The sequence below is a fragment of the Lissotriton vulgaris genome, chromosome 5, assembly GCF_964263255.1.
Source record: "Lissotriton vulgaris chromosome 5, aLisVul1.2, whole genome shotgun sequence".
Classification (NCBI taxonomy): Eukaryota; Metazoa; Chordata; class Amphibia; order Caudata; family Salamandridae; genus Lissotriton; species Lissotriton vulgaris.
The window spans coordinates 837,616,600-837,642,634 of NC_141693.1; the positions used below are offsets into that span (position 1 = coordinate 837,616,600).

The 26,035-nt window shown below is 41.4% G+C and overlaps 1 protein-coding gene across 33 annotated transcripts in view; it reads left to right on the top strand.

Annotated features, from left to right (window-relative positions):
- The window catches only part of SORBS1 (sorbin and SH3 domain containing 1), a 1,099,691-nt gene extending 1,073,956 nt beyond the window's left edge, over positions 1-25,735 (top strand). For all 33 annotated transcript variants that reach the window (XM_086922349.1, XM_086922367.1, XM_086922341.1 and 30 more), the window contains 2 exons: positions 11,669-11,781; positions 24,013-25,735. In XM_086922349.1, coding sequence (XP_086778475.1) covers positions 11,669-11,781; positions 24,013-24,080 — 181 coding nt within the window. In that variant the 3' untranslated portion in view covers positions 24,081-25,735. The remainder of the gene's footprint in view (positions 1-11,668; positions 11,782-24,012) is intronic.
- Positions 25,736-26,035: the final 300 nt, after the last annotated feature.

Here is a 26,035-nt window from a genome sequence, read left to right on the forward strand (position 1 = left end):
GGATGAAACAAAGCCGTCTGAAACTGAACTCAGACAAAACAGAAGTCCTCATTTTAGGTACATCCCCCTCTGCATGGGACGACTCCTGGTGGCCGGAAGCCCTTGGAAAAGCACCCATCCCGACAGACCACGCACGAAACCTGGGCGTCATCCTTGATTCTTCACTCTCAATGAACAGACAAGTCAGCGCCGTATCCTCTTCCTGCTTCAACATTCTTCACATGCTCAGAAAAACATTTCGCTGGATCCCCACCGAAACAAGGAAAACAGTCACCCATGCTCTGGTCACGAGCCGACTGGACTACGGAAACACCCTCTACGCAGGCACTACCGCTAAACTCCAGAAGAAACTCCAACGAATCCAAAACGCCTCAGCCAGGATCATATTAGACATCCCACGCAACTAACACATCTCTGGTCACCTTAAAGACCTCCACTGGCTACCCGTCAATAAGAGGATCACTTTCCGACTGCTAACCCACGCACACAATCACTCTACGACATCGGACCAGAATGCCTCAACTCACGACTGTCCTTCTACACCCCCTCCCGCCAACTACGTTCTTCCAGCCAAGCCCTAGCCACTGTACCTCGCATCAACAAGACCACCATGGGAGGCAGATCCTTCTCATACCTGGCTGCTAAGACATGGAACTCACTCCCCGCTTGCCTTCGCCTTACCCAGAACCACCTAGCATTCAGAAAACAACTTAAAACGTGGATATTTGACAAGTAATCCTCCTCCCCTTTCTAAGCGCCTTGAGACCCTCTGGGTATGTAGTGCGCTATATAAATTCTCTGACTTGACTTGACTTGACTAGTGAGACAGACGCCAGAACACAATTGCTCCTCCACCCCCCCCCCCCCCCCCCCCTCCAATGTGAGCCAGGCAGGGGGCCTGGTGTTGCCCTGACTCTTTGGCCATTCACACCTTAGCTCCCCATTCTCTTATCTGTCTTCGCACCCTGCACTCTGTGTTACACTAAACAGTGGGACACTCAGTTACTTCTCAGAGAGACGAGCCATGTATATCTTCAATTATTCACATAGTCTGCGACAATCTGCAAGTGCTGTAATTCGCTGACACTGAAGCGTTCAGCAATAAATCAAACCTCTTTAGAGCGTCTCCGCATGCCAGCAATCATAGCTTCCCTTTTATAAATGCACACCAGTCTGTCTCCACATGCAGGCAACCCCAGAATGCGCCATCTGAGGCCCTCGGAATTGTATATGGGGATACTTAGAAACTACCCAAGCGTGGCACTCGCTTTCCGAAATGCTGCATTTTTCGCCTACTGGGTGCGTGTCGGACTGCTCGTCCTGACTTGGGCAGGTGTGCGGGGCAGCGAGGAGATTCCGGACTAGCACAATGGTAGAGACCTCATGGCGGCTACCAGTCACAACTGAGGACTGGCACTGATCTACACTACTGGATCTGAGGTGGCCTGCGGCCTCATGGAGGGTCCTGCGCACCAATGCTGGGGGAAGGTGGGCTGGCTGTGGGGACTCGCGGGGGCCGTAGGGCTCTGCCTGGTGCTCGGAGGCCTACCTGGGGTAAACTTTTGCTCACTCGCTGGTGTGACGCTTGTGACTGCTGCATCAGCTCGTGGTTTGGTATGCTGAAGCAGCGGACCTGCAGCGTGTGGTGAGAGGGGCGGCCGCAGCAGGGTCCTGCTGATCCCATAAAATAAAAATTTTAGAAACGAGTAGGGGAGGCCTGCAGAGGCGCTTTGTGCCTCCTGGATTGTCGCTACAGGGGGTGGAGGGAGGGGGGCTTACTGCAATGACTGTGCCTCTATAATATCTCCACCTGCTCCCGGGTTTGACTGGCGCACATAATATCAGATTACCTCAGTTTACGGGCTCCAAATTTCACTGTGCCCATTCAGGTGGCCTACCCTGAGTCTGGTGAGAAGGGTGGCGCCGGTAAGCCCGCCAGGCTGATGGCCCTACAGCTGCGTGGTGCTTAAGTGTCAGGATCCTGGCTGTGGACACCCTAGCTGATGTTACAGAACTCTGGTGAGGGCGCTCGGGGTCTCAGATGTGGCAACGTAATTCTCATCTTTGCGCATAGGTCAACTGCCCTGGAAGTGTTGTATACACCCACGGAGCTGCGGTGCAGTTGCTGTTAACTGTTGTGGCTCTATGTGAATGGCTTTCTACACTGCTGAGGCCAAGAACTAGTGCGCCGGAGGATTGCAGTTAGTTAACTCCTTGCCCTCCAAACACACTAACACACAAATAGGCCAACCCGGTCCTCCCTTTGCTTTGTTCTCGGGCCTAAATTGGAGCTTTGCTTCTAATGCTTTGGCTCCATCAAGTGGCCTAGTGGTGCAACAGCAATGGTACTGTCGTTCAGAGTCGGTTTAAACCAAATTCCGGACAGCCTAGGCATAATAAAGAATAAAATAGAAGAAACCTACTAATTATCTGGAATGCCTATTGTGTAAAAATCGCAGCCTTAACCTAAGTAGTTTTATCTGGCAAGAACGGGTATATTATGATGCTGTCATTACAGACCCCAACACTCATGGTCCTTCCGATTTTTCAGTAGGAGGTGAGAAGTGGTGACGTCAGACCACCATGAAATCCAAACTCCCACCAAATCAAGCTGCGACAATTACAATCAGAGTTCACTCAGTGGATTTTAAAAATGATATGCACAAGGGTGTGCTTTACAAGAGATGGTGAAGTTAAATATTTAACAAAGTTCAAATGGAGGAATCCAGTCAAAAAAATTAAATGAAAAAAAACATCACCCAAATCGAACCCATAAATGGCTTTTTAAAGTGAGAGGTCTTGGCTATGTAGTGTAGGATAAGATGATACAGTACATTTAACAGCCAAAATGTGCCTAATAAATCACTACATGTGAATAGATGTGGTATTCAAGGATCAGCTTCTATGGTTGATCTTAGTTGCATGGTCCTTGGGTTAGAAAGGCAGAAAGAGTTCTCCCATTGGACTTGTCTGTCTTCTTCTCCACTGGCCTGACCTTACAAGTTGCTTCCCGGTCAACCTTATGTGCTGCACTTAAGCTCCAGGTGGTGAACATTTCTAGTGCAAGAGGCCAAGTGCTGGATTTTCGTCTTGTGATCGTTTATTCTTTAGAAAGTAAGTTGAGGTTAAAAAGGGAGAAATATTGCTGAGATTTCTTTTTTTCTTCCTAAGTTGCAGAGGTTCTCATTGTGACTGGAGCTTGTTTGGAGACTTTTGTCTGTAGTTGTGTTTTTTTAGGCCTTACTGAATCCTGTCTTGTCTAAACGAGTGTATGAGTTGGCAGGTCGTCTGCCACTACCATACCGGCCGATTACTCTCGTGGTGTTTGTTGCTCGCTGACTTAAACTTGAAGCTGAGCAGCTTGCATTATTCCCTTAAGCCTCAAGGTGGCACTTGCCACTAATGAAAGTATCCTAAGCAGCAGCCCACATGGCACTTGTTAAGTGTTCTCGCTCTTGACTGTTGTAATTTATTCTTCAAACGAATGTTTCAACACACTTTTTAAATGTGACCAAAAGCCAGTTGCTACCTGTCAGCTTTGAGCATTTTTATGTATTCTGTTTAAGAATCCAAGCACAAGTTTTGTGAACAAAGGGTTTTTAAGGTTGATTTCTTTTGATATGTTACTAATTATTAACTTGATGGTGTAATATATCGCAAATTATCATCTCTCCCAAAGGCAGAGGTAAACTGGTATACATCTCCTCAAGATTACATTGAAGCCATTTAAAAACGGGGCCCCATATGGACCTTAAGCATCATCGCCGTTACATACCTTTCGCCCGGTGTCTTGCAGTCTCTACCTCAAAGAAGTTCCAGAATGTCATACACTGCTGGCCTACCTTAGGTGTCGCACAGCACAGCTCCATAAAAGCTAGAAGTTGTATTACCAATCAAACATAAGCCTCTTGCTAAATCCAGGATATCCTCATCAGGGCGAAACATTATTGCGCATATTGTCAGTGCCATCCTCAGTTGCATGATAACACGTAGCTTCGCAGTCACTGCATCCCAGAATCCCCACAGGGAATTATAGTTTACAAACATATGAATATCCCCAGCATCATCATATGGGTGGTATACTATATTAATAATGCAAATCAAAATGACTGCCCTAAAAATATCATGACCCCTGATGCCTCTTTCGAAAGCTGTACATCCACATCCCTGCTCCACCTAATAGACAAAGGTTGGAGACAATTGGGTCAGTATTCAAGAAATCGCTAATTTGTAAATACTTAAACCAAACTGGTCGTGAAGAGATCATACTCAATCTGGAATTCACTAAACGATCTAATATCTCTTTACAAGCCCAAGTATTACAAAACAAATCTTGAAAAATTGAAGGAAGTGCAAACGTCTTGCATAATGGAGCACATCGAGATTTATGTGATAGTGGAAATGTTCTAGATCATGTTTTTCAGACGTTATCAACAGTTTGTATTGTCTTGAACTTCACCTTCCTGTAATAGTTTGGATCTGTAAATCTAAGAAAACAACAGAGGCATAATACGCTTTACAAAATGTGAAACACCGGGTGTTTTCGTTTTTGTTTTTTTAAAGTAGATCCAGGAGTCAACATTCTCTTTCCCCATAGCAGCTCGCCTTTCTCTCTGATACCCCAATAAAATTACTATTAGCACTATTAAGGGGATCGAGCGAAATAAGAAGATAAACTTGGGGAGAATTGACATTTTAAAAATAATAATCAGTCAAATATCCAAGATAAACTGTGTTACTCATTAATGTGATGAAGGCCTTTAAGGGAATTCATAGTTTTTGTTCATCATCCAAAAATTGTTCATCATAGTGAAAACTGCTTAATTTTTTGACCAGCCCAACTCTCTCCTTCGACAGAGATGCAGTAAGATATGCGAAGTCTCGTACACCACTTGGAGATACATTGGCCCTTAATGAGCCCTTGGGAGTGCTCATATATGATGATATTTTGGAAATGGAATAAAGTTGTGATAAGCCCTGTAGAAGTTTGTACTATGAGGATCGATTTTTGGAGCAAATAGATCTTATCAAATCTACAATTGGGAACTCATTGACGTTGTGTGAAAGTATAAAGTAGAGCTCTAAGATGGAAAAATTAACTTGGAAAAGAACAGCTACCTTACAGTTTAACCCTGAGGAAGCAGTTTATCACCACAAAATACATTTTGGCTGTAATGGTTATAACGGTTCTTGATAGATCCAACCAGCATTGGTGATCAACACACAAGGATTAGTTTCAAAATGATGTAATTCGAGTAATTTGTTGCAAAGGTTTTAGTCTATTAGGACGAAATTTGAGGACACATACTTGTGTTGGCTTTTCAGTATGTAGTTACAGTAGTGGCAGTTGCTGCCCAAAGTTCTTATCATCATGTTTGAATTTGTTTTTTGTTTTTTTAAAAGATCAGTTTTGTTATCAGAGTTTGTTCCTTCATCTGGGCTTACTAGTCAGGAGGTTTATTTGTCCTTACTTATTTTCTCTAAGAAGGAGAGTGCTTCTTCCTCTTCATTCAAGATCTTAAACTTACCTTTCCATAAGTCCTTGAGACAGGATTGTTGCCTGATCTGAGTTGGTACTTTTGAAACTGGCAGTCAGTGCAATCATCTGTTTATAGCAAGGTGAAGTATCAAAGTCCGGAAATACCTAATATTTGACCTCTGCATGGAATTTAAATGACTTTGGGGCATATTCCCAAGTACTTATCGCCGAGTTAGCTGCACTTTATCGCAGCCAAAGTGGCAGTAAATATATCGCTCTATTCACAAGCTGGTGCCACCAGTTTTCCTGCGATAGCAGCCGCAAAAAACATGACCACTGATGACACCGGCAACTAACGCTAATGATATGCAGAGTAGACGTTCCCGAAGCAAAAAGCCGCGACAACACCACTCCGATCCATTCTCAACGACCATCCAGGTCAGCGATAAGATCCCAAAACAGGCTATAAGGCGCTTTAGCAGCAGGGATTTAACACCTGCTCTTACCTGGTGTGAAGTCAGGCGACAACCTGCACCATAAAAGAAAGCCCAGCCCAGAGCCACACCCGAAGAACAACAGATGCCATGGAGCTACTGATCATGGAACTTGGACACCAGAGAGGGTCACAACACCCACCGCCACCACCTCCAGGCCCGCCACCCCCCCAACCCCGGGACAAGGATATGTTACATCAACTTTACAAATTCATGAACAAAACTATTCGCCTGATGTCGCACAATTACAACAATCAACATTCATGTATGGGCAAAAGAAGGAGAATCATTTAATTATCTTTGAATTTCCAAACAAATCATTTTATTCAAATTAAACTCAAAGCAACTATTTGGAAGAGTCAGGGAGGGTCTTCTCTGGACAATCTGTAAGTCACAGCCTGCAAGACAAATTCAAGAAAAGAAGGTGTGCCATGCGCTCATCAAAGAACAGAGAGAAAGAGGAAGAGGGAGGGATAGAGAGAGAGAGAGAAAGAGATAGGGAAAGAGAGCAGTAGTGAAAGGAAGAGAGGGAGAGAGAGTGCCGACACTGCGGAGCCAGGCCTCACTGCTCACCTGCTGACACCTGTGTGTCTCCAACCTCGTGCCGGTATACACTGCAGTCCGCCAGGTCCCTTATCTGAAACAGAGTCCAGATACATGAATGGAAGAGTTCATATAATTGCACATGCCATCATCGCTTGCCCGCCTCTGCGCAAACAGGCTGCTGTACCAGCCCCTCCCGCCGCCCATTGGTGATTGCCTGCCTCTGCGCACCCAGGCCTCACTACTCACCTTCTGCTACCGGCGTGTCTCCAAGAGGGCCCACCACGTGCCGGTGCAAGCTCCAAGCCCGGGGCCTGCGACCTTATCAGCCTCAACATCACGCAGCCCCGCACCACGGGCCACCAGGTCACACATGTGGTTCCGGGTCTTGATTTCGCAATGTCAGAGATCATATCAGTGCACTCGGTATCATCACAGGCTGCACACCCTCTCAGCTCTTTAGGTGCCACTAACTCTGTGAACCGTGAGGCAAGGCCACATGGTGGTGGGCCCGCGCTGTCCGCTGGCTCAACCTACCCTGCGGTGCAGCAGGGCGCACACAAATCCTTACCAGTCCGGACTGCCAGGACGGCGCATCATCGCAGGCTGCACACCCGCTCAGCACTTAAGGTGCCCCTACCTCAGTGCACCGAAAGTCACCGTCCCGTGGCAGTAGGCCCGTGCCGGCTGCAGTGTATCCGGTGCCACCAAGTCTGTGCAACGCAAGTCATGAGCCCTCTATGATTGAGTATTGTGGTGTGGATGCCATTATGTCACCTCTGGCAGTGGAGAATGTGATGTGGTAGGGCAGTAGGCTCTCAAGCATAAATAATAACCACATGTATACACCACAATAGAGTGGAAATGGCGTCGAGCATGTGCGCCCGGCCCTTTTTATTGGCAGGGTCACATGTCCTGTGACATGTGTGCTGGATGGGAGTGGTAAGGGTGTAAACCAGCCATGAGGGAGTGGCTGTGGCATGCTGACAACTAGACCTATGATCAGCAGATCACTACAGGGAAGACCTGGGACATGTAGCGTTGTCGTCCCCCCTGTAAGCATGAGCGGAGTGGGCTGGCCTGGCGAATGCCAGTCCAGCGTAGGGGTGAGAACAATGACACCAGGGCTCTGGGTGTGGTTCCGTCCTGGGCTGGACAAGGAAGTAACTAATGCGTGTGTCTCTGTTGTAGTGTCTGCGCCACCTGGACCGCAATCGGTAATGTTGCACCCTGTGACTCAAGTCCCGCAACATGAGCAATATGGACGTAAGGGGGAATCAGTGACCCTACATTCATCCATACTTCCACACTTGAATAATCATAGACCTGACACATCTGTGTGAAAATGAATGTTTACTGCACATTCAGTGGGGTGTTGTAGCTAGAGCAGTGCAGGGCCCACTTTACATTGTTGGCCCATGGAGGGCCAGCCAGAGTCCTTTAGGGAATGACAAGTTCATCGGAAGAGGAAGAGTTCAGTCCGTGGCTGGTTGCTGTGTCATTGGTAACCAAACAGAATATGGCAGTCCATGTCGAGGTCCAAGGTGAGATTCACAGAGTGTATCAGGGGACAGTGGAAGGTGATTATGCAGAGGGCAGAACCAAGCAGAATTATGGCGGAGATGAATGCTACTGCGTCCTTACCACTAAAGCAGAATCATCCGCATCTTCGTCCTCTGCAGTTTCATGTGCCTCACATGTGTGTATGGTGGTGTTCTGTTTCCAGCACTGTGTGGCAGTGACACCTCAGGGGCCGGAAGTGGAATGTCTGCCGCATTGTGTGGCACTGACACTTCAGGGGGCGGTGATATGGATGGAGTGGTAGCATTCATCCATGCCAGGCCTTGTGGCAGCAAGGCCATGAGGAGGGTCTGCAGGGCATTGAGGGAACCCAGCTACCTCTCGCTGGTGTGCAGCCGTGGCAGCTGCTCTTTCCGCCTGCGTTCGCTCCATGTTCTCCATGATCCTCCGCATGTGTCCCAACTCCCCTGTGCCATCGCTGGAGCCACTCTCACTAGACAGTTGTTCTTGTCTTAACAGGACTCCAGTGATGTCAGCCACGGATCATTGGAGAGAATTGAGCGGACTGTGAGTGGTCACTGATGGGACTTAGACACCCACGTATGGAATCTAGTTTGGCTGCCATGGAGTCGAACCCCACCCGCACCTGTTCAGCCATCGTCTCCTGGCACCCCAACACTCGGGGTTGGAAGGCCATGTGTTAATGGGGGTCCTGGGAGGCAGCCGTGGTGGTGGGTGCTGCCTTCTGTGTGGTCTGTGCAGGGGATGGGGTCTCATCGATGCAGCTGGGATGCCCTGCTCCTGGAGGTGGGTTGATGTAGCTTTCAATTAACTCTTGGAGGGCGTCGGTGTCGAAGGTGTGGAGGTCCTTTTTGTCATCAGAGAAGAGAGGTTTGGTCTGCTCCACAGGAGGTGTTGGTTTTCTGCAATGTGAAGGGGAGATGCTGTTTAACATTGTGTCCACATGTCTGTTGACGCATTGTACATGTTTAAATACAGACTGCATGGCATGGTACATTGTGACTGTTTTGGAGGAGCTGCCTATTTTATGCGTGACAGTGGACATTTCGATGACATCACAGATGTTTGTTTGTACTTGTACATTATCAACTCACATTTCCCTTCTATGTCAAATGTGATTGGCCAGTTTCTACATATGCATCAGTTGTGTCCTCTGTTCTGTTGTGAACGTGTTGCGGTTTGTAGCACATAGTTGTCAATGTTGATGTGATGTGCTCTGTATGTTATGTGTGTGTGCTGCATTTTGGGAGATTCACCCCTGCAGCTCTGAATTTGCTGCCCCTTATCCCTTTCATGCGTGTGCCTTTGACTTCTGTGCTTATACAGTGCTGAGATGTTGCATACTTGGGTACATTGGTCTCTTGGTGGGAGTTGGGGATCTGGGGCATGGTTTGTCCGCAGATGTGTTGTTGACGTCAGGAGTTGTTTGTGCACGTGGATGTGTCAGAGTTGGGACCTGCTCCTTTAGGGATGTGGATCCACACAGCCACCTCAGTGTTGTGGCGTGCAACATTTCATGATATATTGACTGCAGCAAAGCTATTCATCATGCAGTGTCACTTGCATTGTCAGTGTTGCTCACAGACATGCCGCTTTGCTGGGTTTAACACATGTGCATAGGTTGGTTGTGAGATTGGTGGTGTGTGAGAAGGGCCCCCTCTGGGCACATAGTCGACGGGGGCCTACTTGCTGTTTCTAGGTGTGCTGCAGTGTGCCAAGGGGATCAAAGACATGCTCCAGAGTCATTGTGGGTGTGCCCTGTGCTATACTTAATTGTTCATGTGTGCCATTGTGCCCATCTCCCCCCACCCCCAGTCCCTGGTCATTACTCACCCTGTTGCTGTTGTGTCAGGTCATATTGAGCAGTGCCTGTCCCCAAACTCCTGCCACCGTCTCCACACTGATGACTGTGGACACCATTTCCTCCATCTCATGCAGCTCCTCCTGTGGTGCTGGACTCCCACCTCCAGTCTGCATTGCTGCCTTGCCTTCTGATTGTTGGCGAGTTTCTACTTGGTTTTGCTCTTCACATCATTCCAGCGCCTCTTGACCTCTTCCATTGTCCTCTTCAGCACTCCGACTGAATTCACCTTGTTCACAATGGACTTCCATATTCAAGTTTTTGTTGCCAATGACACAGTGGAGGTGACAATCAGTAGTTGATGGTGTTCTATCATCTCCGTTATCAGGATCCTGTTTTTCTGCGGACTGAACCGCATCTTACTCTTGTCCTTGCCCTTCCCTGACCCCGAGGTCCTGGCCTGGGGTTCTGGTTGTCCTCTGTACTTGCTCCGGCGACCTCCATTGTGCTTCACAGTGGTTTTGCTTTTCTTTGTATGTTTTTTCCTACTTTTATAGTTATTTTTCCTGTCTGACTTGTGTGAATTGCAGGCCTGGCGCAGCTTATCGCAGATTTCTTTTTTCACGTTGGGTTTAGATTTTTATCGCCGTCCCAGTGACATTATCACAGACATTTGACGCGTTATCAGGAGACTATCGCATGTTACCGCCGTGTTGTGAATAGGACATAACACAAGAGTTATTTTCCCATAACAGACAGCAATATGGCAGATTGCCGTAACCAATTTTGGCGATGATTTTTGCATGTTCTTGACAATATCCCCCTTTGCTTCTCGTGTTTTTTGTGAAATAGCTAGGTTACGTTTCAATGTTGGAAAATACTTAATTGGTGAACTCTGCTGGGAATCTTTGCTTCTTCTGCTTTTTGCTAAATTTCCTCCTGGAGTCTAAAGTCCTGGAACGCATCCAGAATTGCCTGTGGAAACCTTCTGCTTTTGAGTTATGAAATCCAACTACGTGTGTTTTTTAATTTAGTCACTAATGACAGGCATTGCTCTTGTTGGATGTCAATATGGAAGTCTGTATACAAGTTTTCACAAAAGGGATCAGACTTGTGGAGGCTTCCATGTCCTCCAGTATTCTCACCAATTGAAGGTTTCATCTTCTGGAGCAATTTTCCAGTTCTTCATTTTTATGCATGACCTTCATCATGCTCTCAAATTCAGAGTTTACAGATCTACATTTAACTGAGCCACCTTTGTCTCAGCCCTTGTGATGTGGCCTGCCATTCTTCCGTTCTTTGAATTAGTTCCTGTAGTTTCATTTTGATTTCAGATACTTCCTCCCCAGTTTTCTGCAGAATGCTATTGGTCTTATGAACTGCAATTAATGTTCCTTGTTAATTGCCACACTGTTTTCGTGTATGTTGGACGTGCTCAGTGGTTTGACCAACTTACTTTTCTAGAGAATTTTGTAGAATTGTAAGTGGTGATCTTTGGCCCACATATTCTTGCTAAATAATCTTTAAGATATGTTCATATGTAATGTATCTTCTTCAAGATGTGTCAAGAAATATATGTTGCACACACCTCTGAAATTATGAAATGGGTTTAAGGTAAGAACAAAATGCTTTTATGAATTCAAATTGTAAAAATTGTCTTTTCACACCTATGTATCTCAAAACATAAAATCATGAAAATCCACAGCCTTGGTACAGATGCAGTGAATGGAAAGTATTAAACATTTAATTGCACATATTCCACATATGAAAATAAGGTTTACCATTATTTTTGCTTCTTCTTTTACTTAGATATAGCTTCCAAGCCTTATACAGCTACGTACCACAAAATGAAGATGAATTGGAACTAAGAGAAGGAGATGTTGTTGATGTCATGGAAAAATGTGACGATGGCTGGTTTGTAGGTATGCATCATATAGGGCTTATGAAAGCATACATCTTGAATACTGGAAAGGTGTACATTTTATGAAGATGCTTCTGCGTCGTTAACATTTCACAATATAGGCATTTGTTCACTTTGCCACAGCTTGGACCACAAATTTGGCAGTAAAGCTATTGATTTTATATTATTGCACCAGAATCTCAGATCTATAAAAATAATAGCACAAAATGCAACTCTTTTCATAAATAAGCAGTGTTTCATCAAAGCAACAAACCTTAACGGTGCATGAATTGTCCTGAGCATTGTAATACAATCATGTATGTATACGTTTTCAGGCCTATTTTTGGTAAAATAGGCATACATTTTTTTTCCAGATGCAATATTGTGATCAGCATTGCATGAGATGTTGCTTTCTCCCTAGCACTGGCACACTTGCACATACCCTTGCACAAAACCGCAAGCGTGTCTACATGATGTCTAGGGTATTCCTAGACATACTTTACAGCTTTACCTACTTGTATGTGTGCTGTAAAGTGCAGCACTCATCTGAAATCTGAAAAGTCTCGAGACATTCAAACAATGCTCCAACTTTATGCCTGCCTTAGGAAAGTGTATTTACTGGCAAAATAAATCCCTTTTCTGCTAGTGTTATTAGGTGTGAATTTGCTCCAAAACTCATGAGTGATGCCCACTTGATACAAAGTACACTTTGCAACGGTTTGCATCAATTTGGATAACTCTGCACAAGTGCAAGCATAAGTAAATGTGAGTCCATATTTTGTGTGAAGTTGCTGATTTTTGAAATTGTTCCTTCTTATTCCACTGACAAACTTTTATTGGTCTAAAAATCCATAACAAAAAAAAATGGATTCAGTGTTATTTGTTTTCTCCCCAGATGTAAAAGTCAAGCAGTGGCAAAACCAATAGGCCTAGATTCAATCTGCTAAGATGTATAAAGACAGGAATACACAAGTGTGCATTTATGCATGTTTTTGCTGTGAGGAGCCAACAGAGTGAGAAGCAAGGAGCCATAAAATTGTGCCTCATGCCTTTTTATGTGTTTTCTTGAGTGAAAGTGAAAGGATACACTCAAGCTAGCATTAGGAGAGAAAACATTACTTCTGAGCCAAGATGGCATAGGCAAATACACAATCCAATGGTTGAAAGAGGCAGGTTAAAAAAATGCAGTCTTGAAAAAGGGTGGACCGAAAATCCACTGTATTTTTGTTGGGTAAAAATAGGTCGTTTAAACAGCTGCCCTATTAATCCCAGGCCTAATAAATTAATAAAGATGACAAACAATCGAAAATTTTTCCAAACATATATAAAACATATGTTTCTAACATTTATTAAATGCAGCTCTTTATTTAGAAGATCAAAAAAATCTATTTGTTAATTACATTTTTAAAATGTTACGTAGACCTCCATTTAACTTCATGGTACAGCAGAAGTATGATTACAGGATAGTAGTAGTAATCAAGCTTTATTCGATTTCTATTTAACCCCTTTGCTGCTTCTGAAGGCCAACGGACGTCGTGCGCAATACATCCGTAGTGCTGCGCATGTCCGTTGACCATCGCGGCCCCACCCACTGTGCTAAACCCCTGCGGTTAATGAATGAATGAGGAAGCACTTGTAAAGCGCCTGGTTACCCGAGGGCATCCTTGCGCTAAGGTTAAGAGAATCATAAAAGCACATAAAAAACATAACATACAGAATTGATAGTCATTTCCTTTTTTTAAATCCATTGCTTTCACCCCATTATTGAGGTAGGAATATTAGACCATTTGGCCGTCATAATAATATTGATTTCTGCATTTTACGAAACTTTTCAAGAACACTGATAAAAATCCATGCCATAAACTCATTTTCTAAAAATTGCAATGTTAAAAACACAGGTCATCATCTTTCAAAACCAAGCTTTTTTAAAAGAGGTAATAACCATTTTTTCTTATGTATATTGTAACATTTACAGAAGAGTAGTACATGGACTGTCGATTGCTCTGATCTAGCATCATAAGGGCATAATTGCTTCACCCTGGCCAAATCGTTCATGTTCGGGAAACTGATTATTCTATGTAGTGTACCCAAACTAAATCTTGTCGACAATAGTCTGTCATAGCTACCATCACTTAGATAAAGTATGGTTGAATACTATAGGTTGTTAAAATCAGTTGGTGATGTAGTACTGTGGGTTTGGAAATTTCTTCAGCTAGTTTGAGTGATTCAAGTAGGGACATACCTTTGGCTTTCAGCTCTTTTCTTGAGATGGTAGTCATTGTGCTAGGTTCCTTATAAAACTCTTGGTAATCTAAGTCATACATGAAATCCCAGACATAGTTTAACCATTTAATTCTTATGGAACCAACCATACTTAGAAAATCAGTTAAAATCTCCGGATTTAGATTAGTTTCTGGGCATAGCCATATCCTATACAGGAGCATGATTGGTTCATTTTAATTAAATCTGTTACAAATGGGACCCCCAGTTCTGAGTGGCAGACTTATGACGATGCGCTGCTCTGGAGTGCCAAAATATATCTCAAAAACTGATTTTCAACCATTTGTAAAAATTCAGATTACAATCTCCCCAAACTCCTGCACCATAGATGGCCATCGAGACGCACTTTGCCCTATACATTTGTAATAGTACTTGCGGGGGCCTCCTACCTAATGTTTTTTGAGAAGTTTTCATAACAGCAAGTTTTCCCGCTTGCATCGCTTGAGCCCATGTGGCTTTGTGGTCAAATAAAATTCCCAAATAGTTAAAACTGTTAATACAATCTGTTTTTTGTTCATCAATAAACATATGTCTACGTATATTGCTGCCTGAGCCGCACCTCATGACAAAGGTTTTTGTAGTATTCACCCTTAAACCTAGATTGTGCATAAAAGCTGCAAAGCAATCTAATGGTCTATGAAGGCCCACTTGGATGCGGCACATCAAAACGGCGTCATCCACATAAATATTGGTCTACCCCTAAATCCTGGAGCACTCTCCAAAGCCTGTCATGCCTTACACAGTCAAAAGCTTTTCTGCATGTTTTTGCAGTGAGGAGCCAACAGAGTGAGAAGCAAGGAGCCATAAAATAGTGTCTCGTGCCTTGTAATGTGTTTTCTTGAGTTAAAGTGGAAGGATACACCCAAGCTAGCATTAGGAGAGAAAACCTTACTTCTGAGCCAAGATGTCATAGACAAATACACAAGCCAATGGTTGAAAGAGGTTGGTTAAAAATATGCAGTCTTGAAAACGGGTGGACCGAAAATCCACTGTATTTGTGTTGGGAACAAATAGGTCTTTTACACAGCTGCCCGGTTAATCTCAAGCCTAATGAATAAATAAACATGACACACAATTCGAAACTTTTCAAAACATATATAAAACATATGTTTCTAACATTTATTAAACGCAGCTCTTTATTTAGAAGATCAAAAAAATTTACTTGATAATTAAATGTTTAAAATGTTACTTAGGCTTCAATTTAACTTCTTGGTACAGCAGAAGTATGATTATAGGGTAAAGAGTTTCCTGATGAATATAATCCTTTTTGATATTTGTACAAATAGTAGTAGTGAAAAGTCATTCATAATATAGGATGATTACTATTCCACACCAGATTTCCCAGCAATTGCTCCCCGTGATGCCAGGTAGCTCAGTTGAACTAAACTGCCTTCCGCCACTTTCAAAAGTGACAGCACAGAGCTACATATAGGTGCCACCCGAATAAGGTTGTTCCTTTTTTCCAAGCTTTTCAGTGTGGGGTCAGAGCTCTGCTCACTACTTTGTTGAAATCTCCCTTTTTACATGCGGAGTGCCAGGCAAAATGTCTCCCTTGAAATTCACAGACTTCAGTCTGTTCCACGACTGCAAGAAGCTGATGTTGGTCACAGATCAGCATACGATATCTGCCTGTAGCGGTCTAGGCACAAGCTCTCTGAATCAAAAAGAACAATTGATGAACAGAATGGAGAACAATGTCATACATTCACCCCAGTGCATAGATCTGGGCCTAAATCCATCGTTGTTTTGCACCCCATGCCATTCCAGTTTGAACCCAGCCATATGCAAATCAGTCTTGACCCTGTGCCCAATCGGAACAGTCCAGCCCGAACTGTAACGCTGAAACCCATCCTAGGATGCTTGTTTCCGGTCCAGGGAGGATCTGGTTTAGCAGTTTGGCCTGGGCTGTTCCCATGAGGCACAGTGTCAAGACTGATTTGCATATGGCCTGGTCTAAACTGGGGTGGCATGGTGAGCAAAAGAATGATGGATTTAACCCAGATCTCTTGACTGGGGATGAATGTTTTGATTTGTTCTGCATTCCGTCCATCAATTGTGTGTCTTTTACATGCTCTCTGATGCACCTGAAGCTAGGTAATGAATGGGAGGCATAATTACACATCTCAACGTATAAAAAGAGATGTAGGTCACAAGCTAACCTTCAAACCCACTCAACATCGCAAGCGCGCTTCCACTTCAGAGTCCGGTCTTGCTGTTTTCAAGTTGAAGATGAATCCATGGACAAACTGTGCCACTAGTACCAAAGTAAGGCTAGTGAAAAACTAGTGCAAGATGCAACAATCTTCTCCATCTCATCCCTCCCATGCCAGGAACACAGAGCACAATTGACACACAAAGGATCTGACTCACTCCAGCAGCATTGTCTAACTCTAAGCTTATTCTAAAGCCAATTAGCCCCAAGTTTGGCAGACCTCGTGGACCCGATAGCAGATAGAGGCCCTATGGCAGCATTTTCTAAGGATGATTCACACTCCCTCTGGTGTGCCTACTAACCCATGAGAGTATTAATGGGGGGGTTTACCCAGTTAAGGTTAAGGGGACCTGGGTTAGTAAGCGTGTAAAGCGAAGAGGTCCCAGTAGCAGGGAGACATTAACCAAAAATAATTAGAAATAAGTCAAATCAACAAAGCTTTAGTCCACATTGTTTTAATTCACAATGGGACGTTATACTGAACATATACAAATTACACAATAATCAAGCATTGGTTAATTACAGTGCCCCAAAGGGTAGAAGCGGGGAGGGTAATGTGATAGTGATGGGAGTTGGTGAGGAAAAGAAAGAAGATTCTTAGGTGACGGTAAAATCAACAATTGGGGCTTGTTTCGCACAGTTACAAATTCTGTACCAAAAACAGGACCAACAGGTTCAAGTATATTATTTTAGACATATATCATACTCCAAAAGTTCAAGTTTGTATATGTTCAGTATAACGTCCCATTGTGAATTAAAACAATGTGGACTAAAGCTTTGTTGATTTGACTTATTTCTAATTATTTGGTTAATGTCTCCCTGTTACTGGGACCCCTTCGCTTTACACACTTACTAACCCATGAAGCTGCAGAGGCCAGAGTTGTACCTCCACTGGTAGGATCGGCCCCAATGCCAACTGACCATGTGGTGTCTTCACCCAGCTCCTTGGTGGTGCAGACCCATGCCTCCACTTTGGTACCAGAGGCCTTATCATTGCCAACCATCAGGGTGCCAACTCCGATTCCAGTGACACGAGCATAAGATTTGGTTCTGACACTCATCTTAGATCCAGAAACTAGCTCTGCCCACACCAGGCCTATTTCTCCTTATGAGATTCCAAAGTACAGCACCCAGCTCTTTATGATCTGCATTCTCTCCTCTGCATCAGTACTACAGGAGGCTGCAAATCTTGTTCAGGCTGGACACATATATTTTTCAGTGGCTTCAAAATGTCCTACTTAATGAAGACGACGATGAGGAGGTGGATAACCTATCCCCTCCTCACAATACTGTTGCTAGCTGGCATTTCCTAGATCAGCCGAATGCCAGTGGACATGAACATTTCCTGAGACAAAGATGGACTTCCTACGAGGCCCCCAGCTGTGGAGAGTGCCCACTTCACAGTAGTGGTCCACGGAGCAGCATAAGTGGTGGACTTTCAACTACCCATAATAGAAACCAAGACAACATTTTTAACAGAAATATTTCTGCCTGGCTTCGTCCTTCCCACCATCAGTGAGGTTCAGACAGAAACCTTGACGGTGACCTAGTGTAAGGCATGTTCAGACGACTCACACATTAGTAATTCTGTAGCTATCTGTCAGAGGCTTGACCCTGTGATCAGGCTTTTCTGACCCAGCACCTGACACCAGATTGCTTGGTAGTTTAGAGATGTTGCATCCACCATCACTTTGAGTCCTGGGTGGGGCAGGGAGAATGGCCTGCTGCTGAACAGGCTTTACCTTAAGCAGGCTCTGAAGGGCTGACTTAGAGCCAGCCAACCTTGTAATGGACATGAGAGAAGGGGTGATCAGGGGCCTTTGTTCTTCCATGGAGTGGAAGCTTCATATCAGCTTCTTAGTGCTCTGCACCATTCAGTTAGTTCCCGTAGGTGTTTGCCCTGAAGAAGTCCTTTGTTTTTTGGACGAAACGCGTTGGCTGATTTTTACGAATAATCATACGAAGCAATAATAAATGAAGAAATACTGCTAGAGTGTTCGGGAATTATTGACACGGAGCTATGAAATATTTATGTGGTAATAAGTTCTTTTTGGCTCTATTGTGGTGCAGCTCTGTTTTTTGTATGTAAATGAAATTGCTCAGTTGCCTCTGCTCAATCGCAGTGCACTTAGAGAGTAGATTGCGTAGATTTGAGCGCAGGTCCCTTCCCTGTTGCTAAGACAGGAAGTTCTCCTGAAGAGTTAGACAGATCAGAGGTCAAATTCTCAAGCTTAACAGATCAAAGTACCACACTCTCCTGGGGCAAAACACGTGTTGGCTGTAGATCTCTGAACTGCAAAACAAAGAATTAAAAAATACAAGCGACATTGCTACAGCTATTAATCAAATAATTCTATTGTCTTTCAAAGGTCTCTTCATTTTGCTTATAAGTTTATCAAGAGGACCATTTTGCCCACTCAGTCCTATGGTCTTGGTGTAAAACCACTGCTCAGACCCTCTACCTCTTGGGAGGTACTGGTTTAGTACCGATTTAAAAATGAGAAATCTGTGGTTAGAAGTATCCATCAGATGAACAAGTTTCTTACCTTTGGTAATGTTTTTTCTGATAGATATTCTAACCACAGATTTCTCACCACTCTCTCTACTGGACATTCTGTGGAGTGAATTTTTCTAATTCTAATAAGGTTGCAAGTTAGATTTAGCTCATTGTCAGCTACGGTCTTTGATCTGTGTCTATGAGCGCAGAAGAGTTTAAGGTAAACTGACATCAGCATGCAAGGGCAATGTCCAGGGCTTTAAGTGGGCCAGGTCCCTTTAAGTCTCAGACCCGGCAGTAATTAAAACTCAACCTTGAAACTGGTCCCCTTCGGGCTCAATATTCATGTTACTAGCTTTACAGAAGAAAACGATGATCAATTTATGAACAATGACTGCAAAACTTATTGAGTTAATTCATGTCAGCGATGAAGCTCCTATGCACATTTCACATATTTTACTAAATCTTACATTCCATGAGTGTGTTTTTTCCAGATGTTGTGTGTGTGCATTTTTCTCAAGCAACTTATTGATCTTGTACACTCAATACTGTGAACTGAGTCCACTCATGTGAGTTCATTTTGTGAGTAGGTGTTTATAATCAGCCATGATTGAGGCCTCAGCAGTTGAGGCTACAGACAGTACAAGTTCTAATAATGCCTATCTGTGAGTCATAAAGGTGTTCAGAACACAAGCTCCTCCAAATCTTGGCCTCTCTACAGAGCGTACATTGTCTCTTGAAGCAATTATAATTGTGATTCTGTGTGAATCAGGTTCAAAGCTGTTGACGAGGCAAAAGTAAAAGAAAATGTAGTCCTTACAGGTGAGTGGGTGCTGTGTGTAATGGGGATGGTAAAGTGAAGGGGATGAAAGGAAGTACATGCTGGAGAGGATGTTGAAGAGGAAAGAGATGAAGTGTGAGATATGGTGTACAGTCAAAATATCAAATTTTTAATATCGACCTACACTAATATTGAGTTTTTAATATCGTACGGACAGAATATCAAAGTCAAGAATATCTTTGACCAGAATATCGACTGCAAGGTAAGTAATAACGAGTTTTTAAATGTTGAAGTAAGTAATATCGAGGTAAATAATATCGTTAGCAAAAATATTGTTGTAAATAATATCTAACTTTTTGTGTTATGGATTTTAGTATGTATTTTATATGTATATTTAACATTTTTTTTATGTTTTTTCATTATTTTTAAATATATGTATTAAATGTTTAGAAAATAGTAATTTTTTTTAAAGTAAATTTTGCATTTTATAATCAGAGCGGGTTGTGGGTTTATAGGGGAAAAGGTGGGAAGTAATTTAATTTAAATTAATAAATTAATATGTTTTTATTTATTGTTATTGCTTGTTAATTTATTGTTAATTATTAATTGGAAATTAATTGTTATTAATTGGTTAATTTATAATTATATTAATTATAATTAATGTATATTAATTTGTAATTATTGTTATTGTTAATGTATTGTAAATGAATCATTAATTGGTAATTCATTTTCATTAATTGATTCATTGATAATTAAATTAATTATGTTATTTTTAATGTGTAGCTGGTTGTGGGTTTATAGGGGAATAGGGTCGAAGTAATTTAAATATAATTAATTAAATAATATGTTTTTAGTTTGTGTTATTGATTATTTTTTTATTGTTAATTATTGGTAATTCATTTTTAATGATTGGTTAATTTTAAATTATATCATTATAAATAATTTGTTATTTATTTTATTTATTGTTAATGAATTTACTGTTAATTAATGATTAATTGGTAATCAATTTTGATTAATTGATAATTAAATCAATTGTGTTATTTTTTATGTGTAGCGCGTTGTGTGTTTATAGGGGAATAGTAAATATTAGTTAAGTAAAGTAAAGTAAATATTAATTTAATTTAGCAGGTATTTATTAATAATTTTTTTCTTAAATAATCATTTATATGTTATTTATTTTTCAAAAAATATTTAATAGATAAGTATGTTAATTTAACCCCGACGCTATCCTACATTTTCCACACTGTTACACTCCCTGGAATTGGAATAGTAATTTTCACCCCTCCCCTATCCAAGACTTTCCCTACTGTTGCACTCACTGGAGTCGGAATAGTAATTTTTACCCCTCTGCTATCCAACACTTTCCCTACTGTTGCACTCACTGGAGTGCGAATAGTAATTTTTACCCCTCCGCTATCCAGCACTTTCCCTACTGTTGCACTCACTGGAGTGGGGATAGTAATTTTAACTCTCCGCTATCCAACACTTTCCCTACTGTTGCACTCACTGGAGTGAGAATAGTCATTTTAACCCCTATGCTATCCAACACTTTCCCTACTGTTCCACTCACAGGAGTGGGAATAGTAATTTTAACCCTTATGCTATCCAACACTTTCCCTTCTGTTGCACTCACTGGAGTGGGAATAGTAATTTTTACCCCTATGCTATCCAACACTTTACCTACTGTTGCAGTCACTGTTGTTGGAATAGTAATTTTATTTCCTCCACTATCTAATATGTTTTGTATTATTTTACCCAATGTAGTGTATAAATAAATTTAAAAAGATTAAAAATATTTTTAATTTTTTTAATTTGTTAGATACAGTATTTAATTTTTATTTATATAAAAAAAATTTAAACAATGTATAAGTTAATAAAATAAATATGACTGACTGAATTATTTATTAAGCGCACTATTGCAGAGGCATCTTGGCGCTGAGGTGTATGCTAATGGTGCAGTGTAACAGATCTAGGTCTTTGCAAAAAGCAGGTTTTCAATGTTTTTCTAAATAGAGTCCTGTTAGGTTGTTGTCGCATCTGTATAGGGAGGGAGTTCTAGAGCTTAGCCTCTTGGAATGAAAAGCCCTTTCCTCCCCATCTTACTCTTGTTGTCTTGGGGAGACATACCAACCCCATCTTTGCGTAACTAAGGGAGCGTGATGGCACGTACCGAGGAAAAAGGAGCCTTAGATCCACCTCTCCTCCTCCATACAGAGCTTTGTGCTCCAAGCGGAGGGCCTTAAAGACCACTCGTCGTCGAACTGGAAGCCAATGTAACTGCTTTATACCGTTGGACGTCCGATGATGTTTGGGTAAGTACAGCAATATTCGAGCGGCCACATTCTGCAGGGACTGAAGTTTGGAAAACTGTCTTGTGCCAGCTCAGCTAAATATTAAAAGATATTAACAAGTAAGTATATATGTTATATAATATATGTATATGTTTAATATATTTTTAAATTAAATATATTACTTATACTTTTTAAGCATTTAAAAATATTTTTAACTATGTTTATTTTAATTATATGTATTATTTACTTTATTTTACATAATTTCTTTAACTTAAATAAAAAACAATATTTTTAACGATATTTTTGACATCGATATTTTTTTTCCAATATTTTTGTACTTCCCATACTGTAGATATGATGTCAATATTCTTGACTTCGATATTTTTGCTGAGATATTTTTGTAGGTCGATATTGTGACCTATTCGTGAGATATACAGATGTAGGATTTCAGAAAGATGGGAGAAAAACGGCGTTCAAGTGAGACATGACAGAGGAAAGTGGTGTGAAGGGAAGAATGTGTGTGAATGAGACACTCTGAAGACAACCATTCCTCCAACAGACCTTAGAATTGTTTAATAAAGTCTTATATTTTCAGAATTTAAATATTTTTAATTCTAATTATTCACAACTCAGTCATTATTATTTCTCCTTTAACTGCTCCTATTGCTAATAAGCATTAGAAAAACAAGTAGGGCTGGCATGTTCATATGCATGTTTGTAATAGTGTGATATGTATGGATACAATAACAGAAAGGTCACAGAGAAGCATCAAAATTCTGGTCAGTTGGCATGCTATGTGATGTAAAGGATTTTAGTTGACCTTTTTTAAGTCACACCTCTACAGACATAGGCCATGCCTCTTGAAAAGGATGCTTAGTTATGCTTCTTATGTCACACCTCATTTAGAGACCCCCCACCCCTTTTTTCTTCCCACTTAAAGCTCTGGCGATGTATGTAGCTCTGCACTATAGCTTATGGTCAAGTCTGAGGTTGTTACAGACTTCGATGGCACCACCTGCCGGCGCATGGGAGCAATTGCTATAAAAAATGTGGGATCCAGTCTGACTCTTGGGGATACTCAAAAGGTGGGAAACTGCAGTTAGATAGAATATCCACCAGAAAGATGGTAACCGACGGTAAGTAACTTGTGATATGACCAGTGTACAATGATTTTTGTTGTACACTTGTATGACACCAAAGTGGTGATCCTAATGCTGCCCCCTTTTTTAACCTTAGATTGCCATATTCGGCAAAATAGAAAGATATTGAGCTGACCAAATCTCAAAGGTACCACAAGAAATATAATCATGCACCATGTACTGGTCCACAGACCTTAATACAGTGTGAGAATATTGAATGACTGTTAAATATTTGTGGTGTCAAATATCAACTTCAGCTTCAAAAGTGATATCAGAACATTAAGAAAGCCATGTCATGTTAGTTCACATCATGAAGTGATGCAGGCCTGGTTTCTATTAGTACAATTCAAATAAACTTTTGCTAACTTCTGAGTTACTGCTAGATAGGGACCTGCCATTGTGAGCCCTTCCTCTGTATATGTAAATAATTGTTTGGTTCCAATCCACCTTTGGTAGAGGGGAGGTACATTCTCCAGCCAAAATTCTTTAAAAAAATACTCAACTCAATAAACTCCCCATGCACCACCCCAACTCGCCCTTCTCTAACATGTCCCGGAGTACCTTTTCCAGGGATTCACTCTACCTCTCCAATTGAGAAGTGTTGTACACATAAAATTGTTGAATTGGGTGCTGCACCCCAGCAAGACAAAGTTATTTTGAAATAAGTGTAGCGAGCTTAGTGCAAGAAGGGAAAGGCAGGGAAAACGGTGGTAAAAGGAGGCAAAGGAGAGTTCTAATGCCCCCCCCCCCCTGGAAAAAGTCATAAAAAAGGGATGTAAAATAGATGTAGGAAAGGATAGAGAAGGGAGCTCTTTGAGGGACTCAGTCAAGGGAAAGAAAGATGCAGTGATTTGCGAAGATCAATATTAATGAACAAGTTTATTACGAATGCATTTGAAGGGATACCTTGGACTAGTCCCTCTACTTCCCAAGAACAATGCTTGAGTTGTTCCATCACTGCTTGCAATTCAATGACTAGCATATTTATATCTTACAGGTACCTACTGTTGTGCTGGAGAAATACTTATAACGCATTTCCTTACTTTTTCCTAGGTACTTCCAGACGAACAAGAATGTTTGGGACATTTCCGGGCAATTATGTAAAACCACTGTACTTATAATGTTGTCATATCTTTGGAAAACATTTAAAAAGCAAATGTAAAACAAGTACACAAATCATTCTATACTGTTAAATCCAATGATTTATGAATGTAAAATATGAGAGGAAATGTAAGAAGTATGTCAATTTTCAGTACAGTATTGGGGTGAGTGTGCAATTCTTTTCTCAATTCACCTATGAAGAAGGTTAGAATTTCAGTGTTCATTGAAGGAAAGTAAGGTTTTGAATTTACACTATACCTTCCTATAACTTCAGAATTGTTAATCCAGGCTTAGTTCTGTGATAATAAGCACTAACCTCTGAGGCAAAATGTAGATATGCATTTGAAGGGAACGAGGCAGGTCTTGTGTATGTGTTAAAGGATAATTTCTGAAGGGCAATGGTCATAAAATATCTGTGTACTAATGTTGCATCTTGTTAAGGGGTACTGTATGTGTCCTGCTAATCCGAACTGTTTAGTCTGTCCTTTTGTTCTTCATAACTTACCACATCAAGCAATATTGAGTTAATCCAAACATCCGCCTTATAAACAAGGGATACTGTATAATTGCATCTTAACCTGCACCATCTATATAATGACTACTAGGTTTGTTGGGTATGTATCTTTCTCCAGTTAATGTACTGGGGATAAGCAAGCACACTGTTTTCCTTTAAAATATATCTAATGGAGTTTGAACAGATCTGACCCAATAAGGAGACCCTTTTCTGACTAATCTAGGGATTGCCCTTTTGATGTAATATATGTTGCTATTAACATAGACAGAATACGAACTCCACCTATCGACCAAGAGTCCAATCCCACTAGATCCAGATGCAACATCAGATGCAACATTCTTTCTCTACTTGCTTCAACAGCCGACTTTCCAGCGAACCCAAATTGAGCTCTTGCCATTAGGACTATCATTTTGTAAGCAAAATATCGGACTATCTAAAAGCTACAAATCAAATACCAGAGGTCTCGACTTCAGTTTTGTCATAACAAAGATTATTTAATAATATAAAAAGCCTATTTTTATGCTAATGCTTTTATACAGATTTATTAACAGTAATTACAGCTAACTGTTAGCATGACTTGCAATACATTTTGATATATTAGCCATGCTTTCTACAGGAAAAGACTACTTTTGCAGTCTCCTCTGGGGCTGCTTGGGGAGAAAATAGTGCTTCTGACTTACACTTGTAAATATGTATATTTAGCTCTGTACAGAACATGTATTTACATTGTATAGAAAAAATAATTTAAATGGTTTGAGTGAAAAAAAAAGAAAAAAGCATTTGTGAAGATTTTGCATTTTATTTAAATGAAGAATTTCAGTGTAACTTCACATGAAGAGTTTAGCACAAACTACATTATGTAACTGCTCCAAAATTGAAAAACAGGCACTTGTATCACATTTTCAACTACTTTAACCATTGATATATTTTATTTTTATTTTTCTGCTTTACCATGTTCTCGTTGGTATTTACTTCCATGTTTAGAAGTGAATAACACCAAATACATGAGAATCACAGCCTTATACTGATTGTAACCATATCAGTTAACAAAATTCTCATTTATCACCTCACTAAGCACATTGCAATTTATTTTGAGTGAATGTTTTCCCTTTTGCAGTGCATTATGACTTGAGCAAAATAAATGAAAGCATTTCATTATTATCATTATTATCACTTATTTCAAGCACCTTATTTAATACCGTACCTTTGTTACTGAGGCTTGTTGTGTATACTTGAAATATTTTTAAAAACTGTACTGAACCATAAATGACTTTTCAAAATGAGCTGCCAACTTTGGGAATCCTAGAAGCAATTAAATACTAGTGGAAAAATAGTCAAAAATATCTATACCTGAAAGTGTTTGCATGGAAGTGCTTTATCGTTGGCCGTAAACTCCATGAAAATTTAGAAAATTTAGAAAATATACAAACACAAAACAAATTATGTCATCATGCCTCAAAT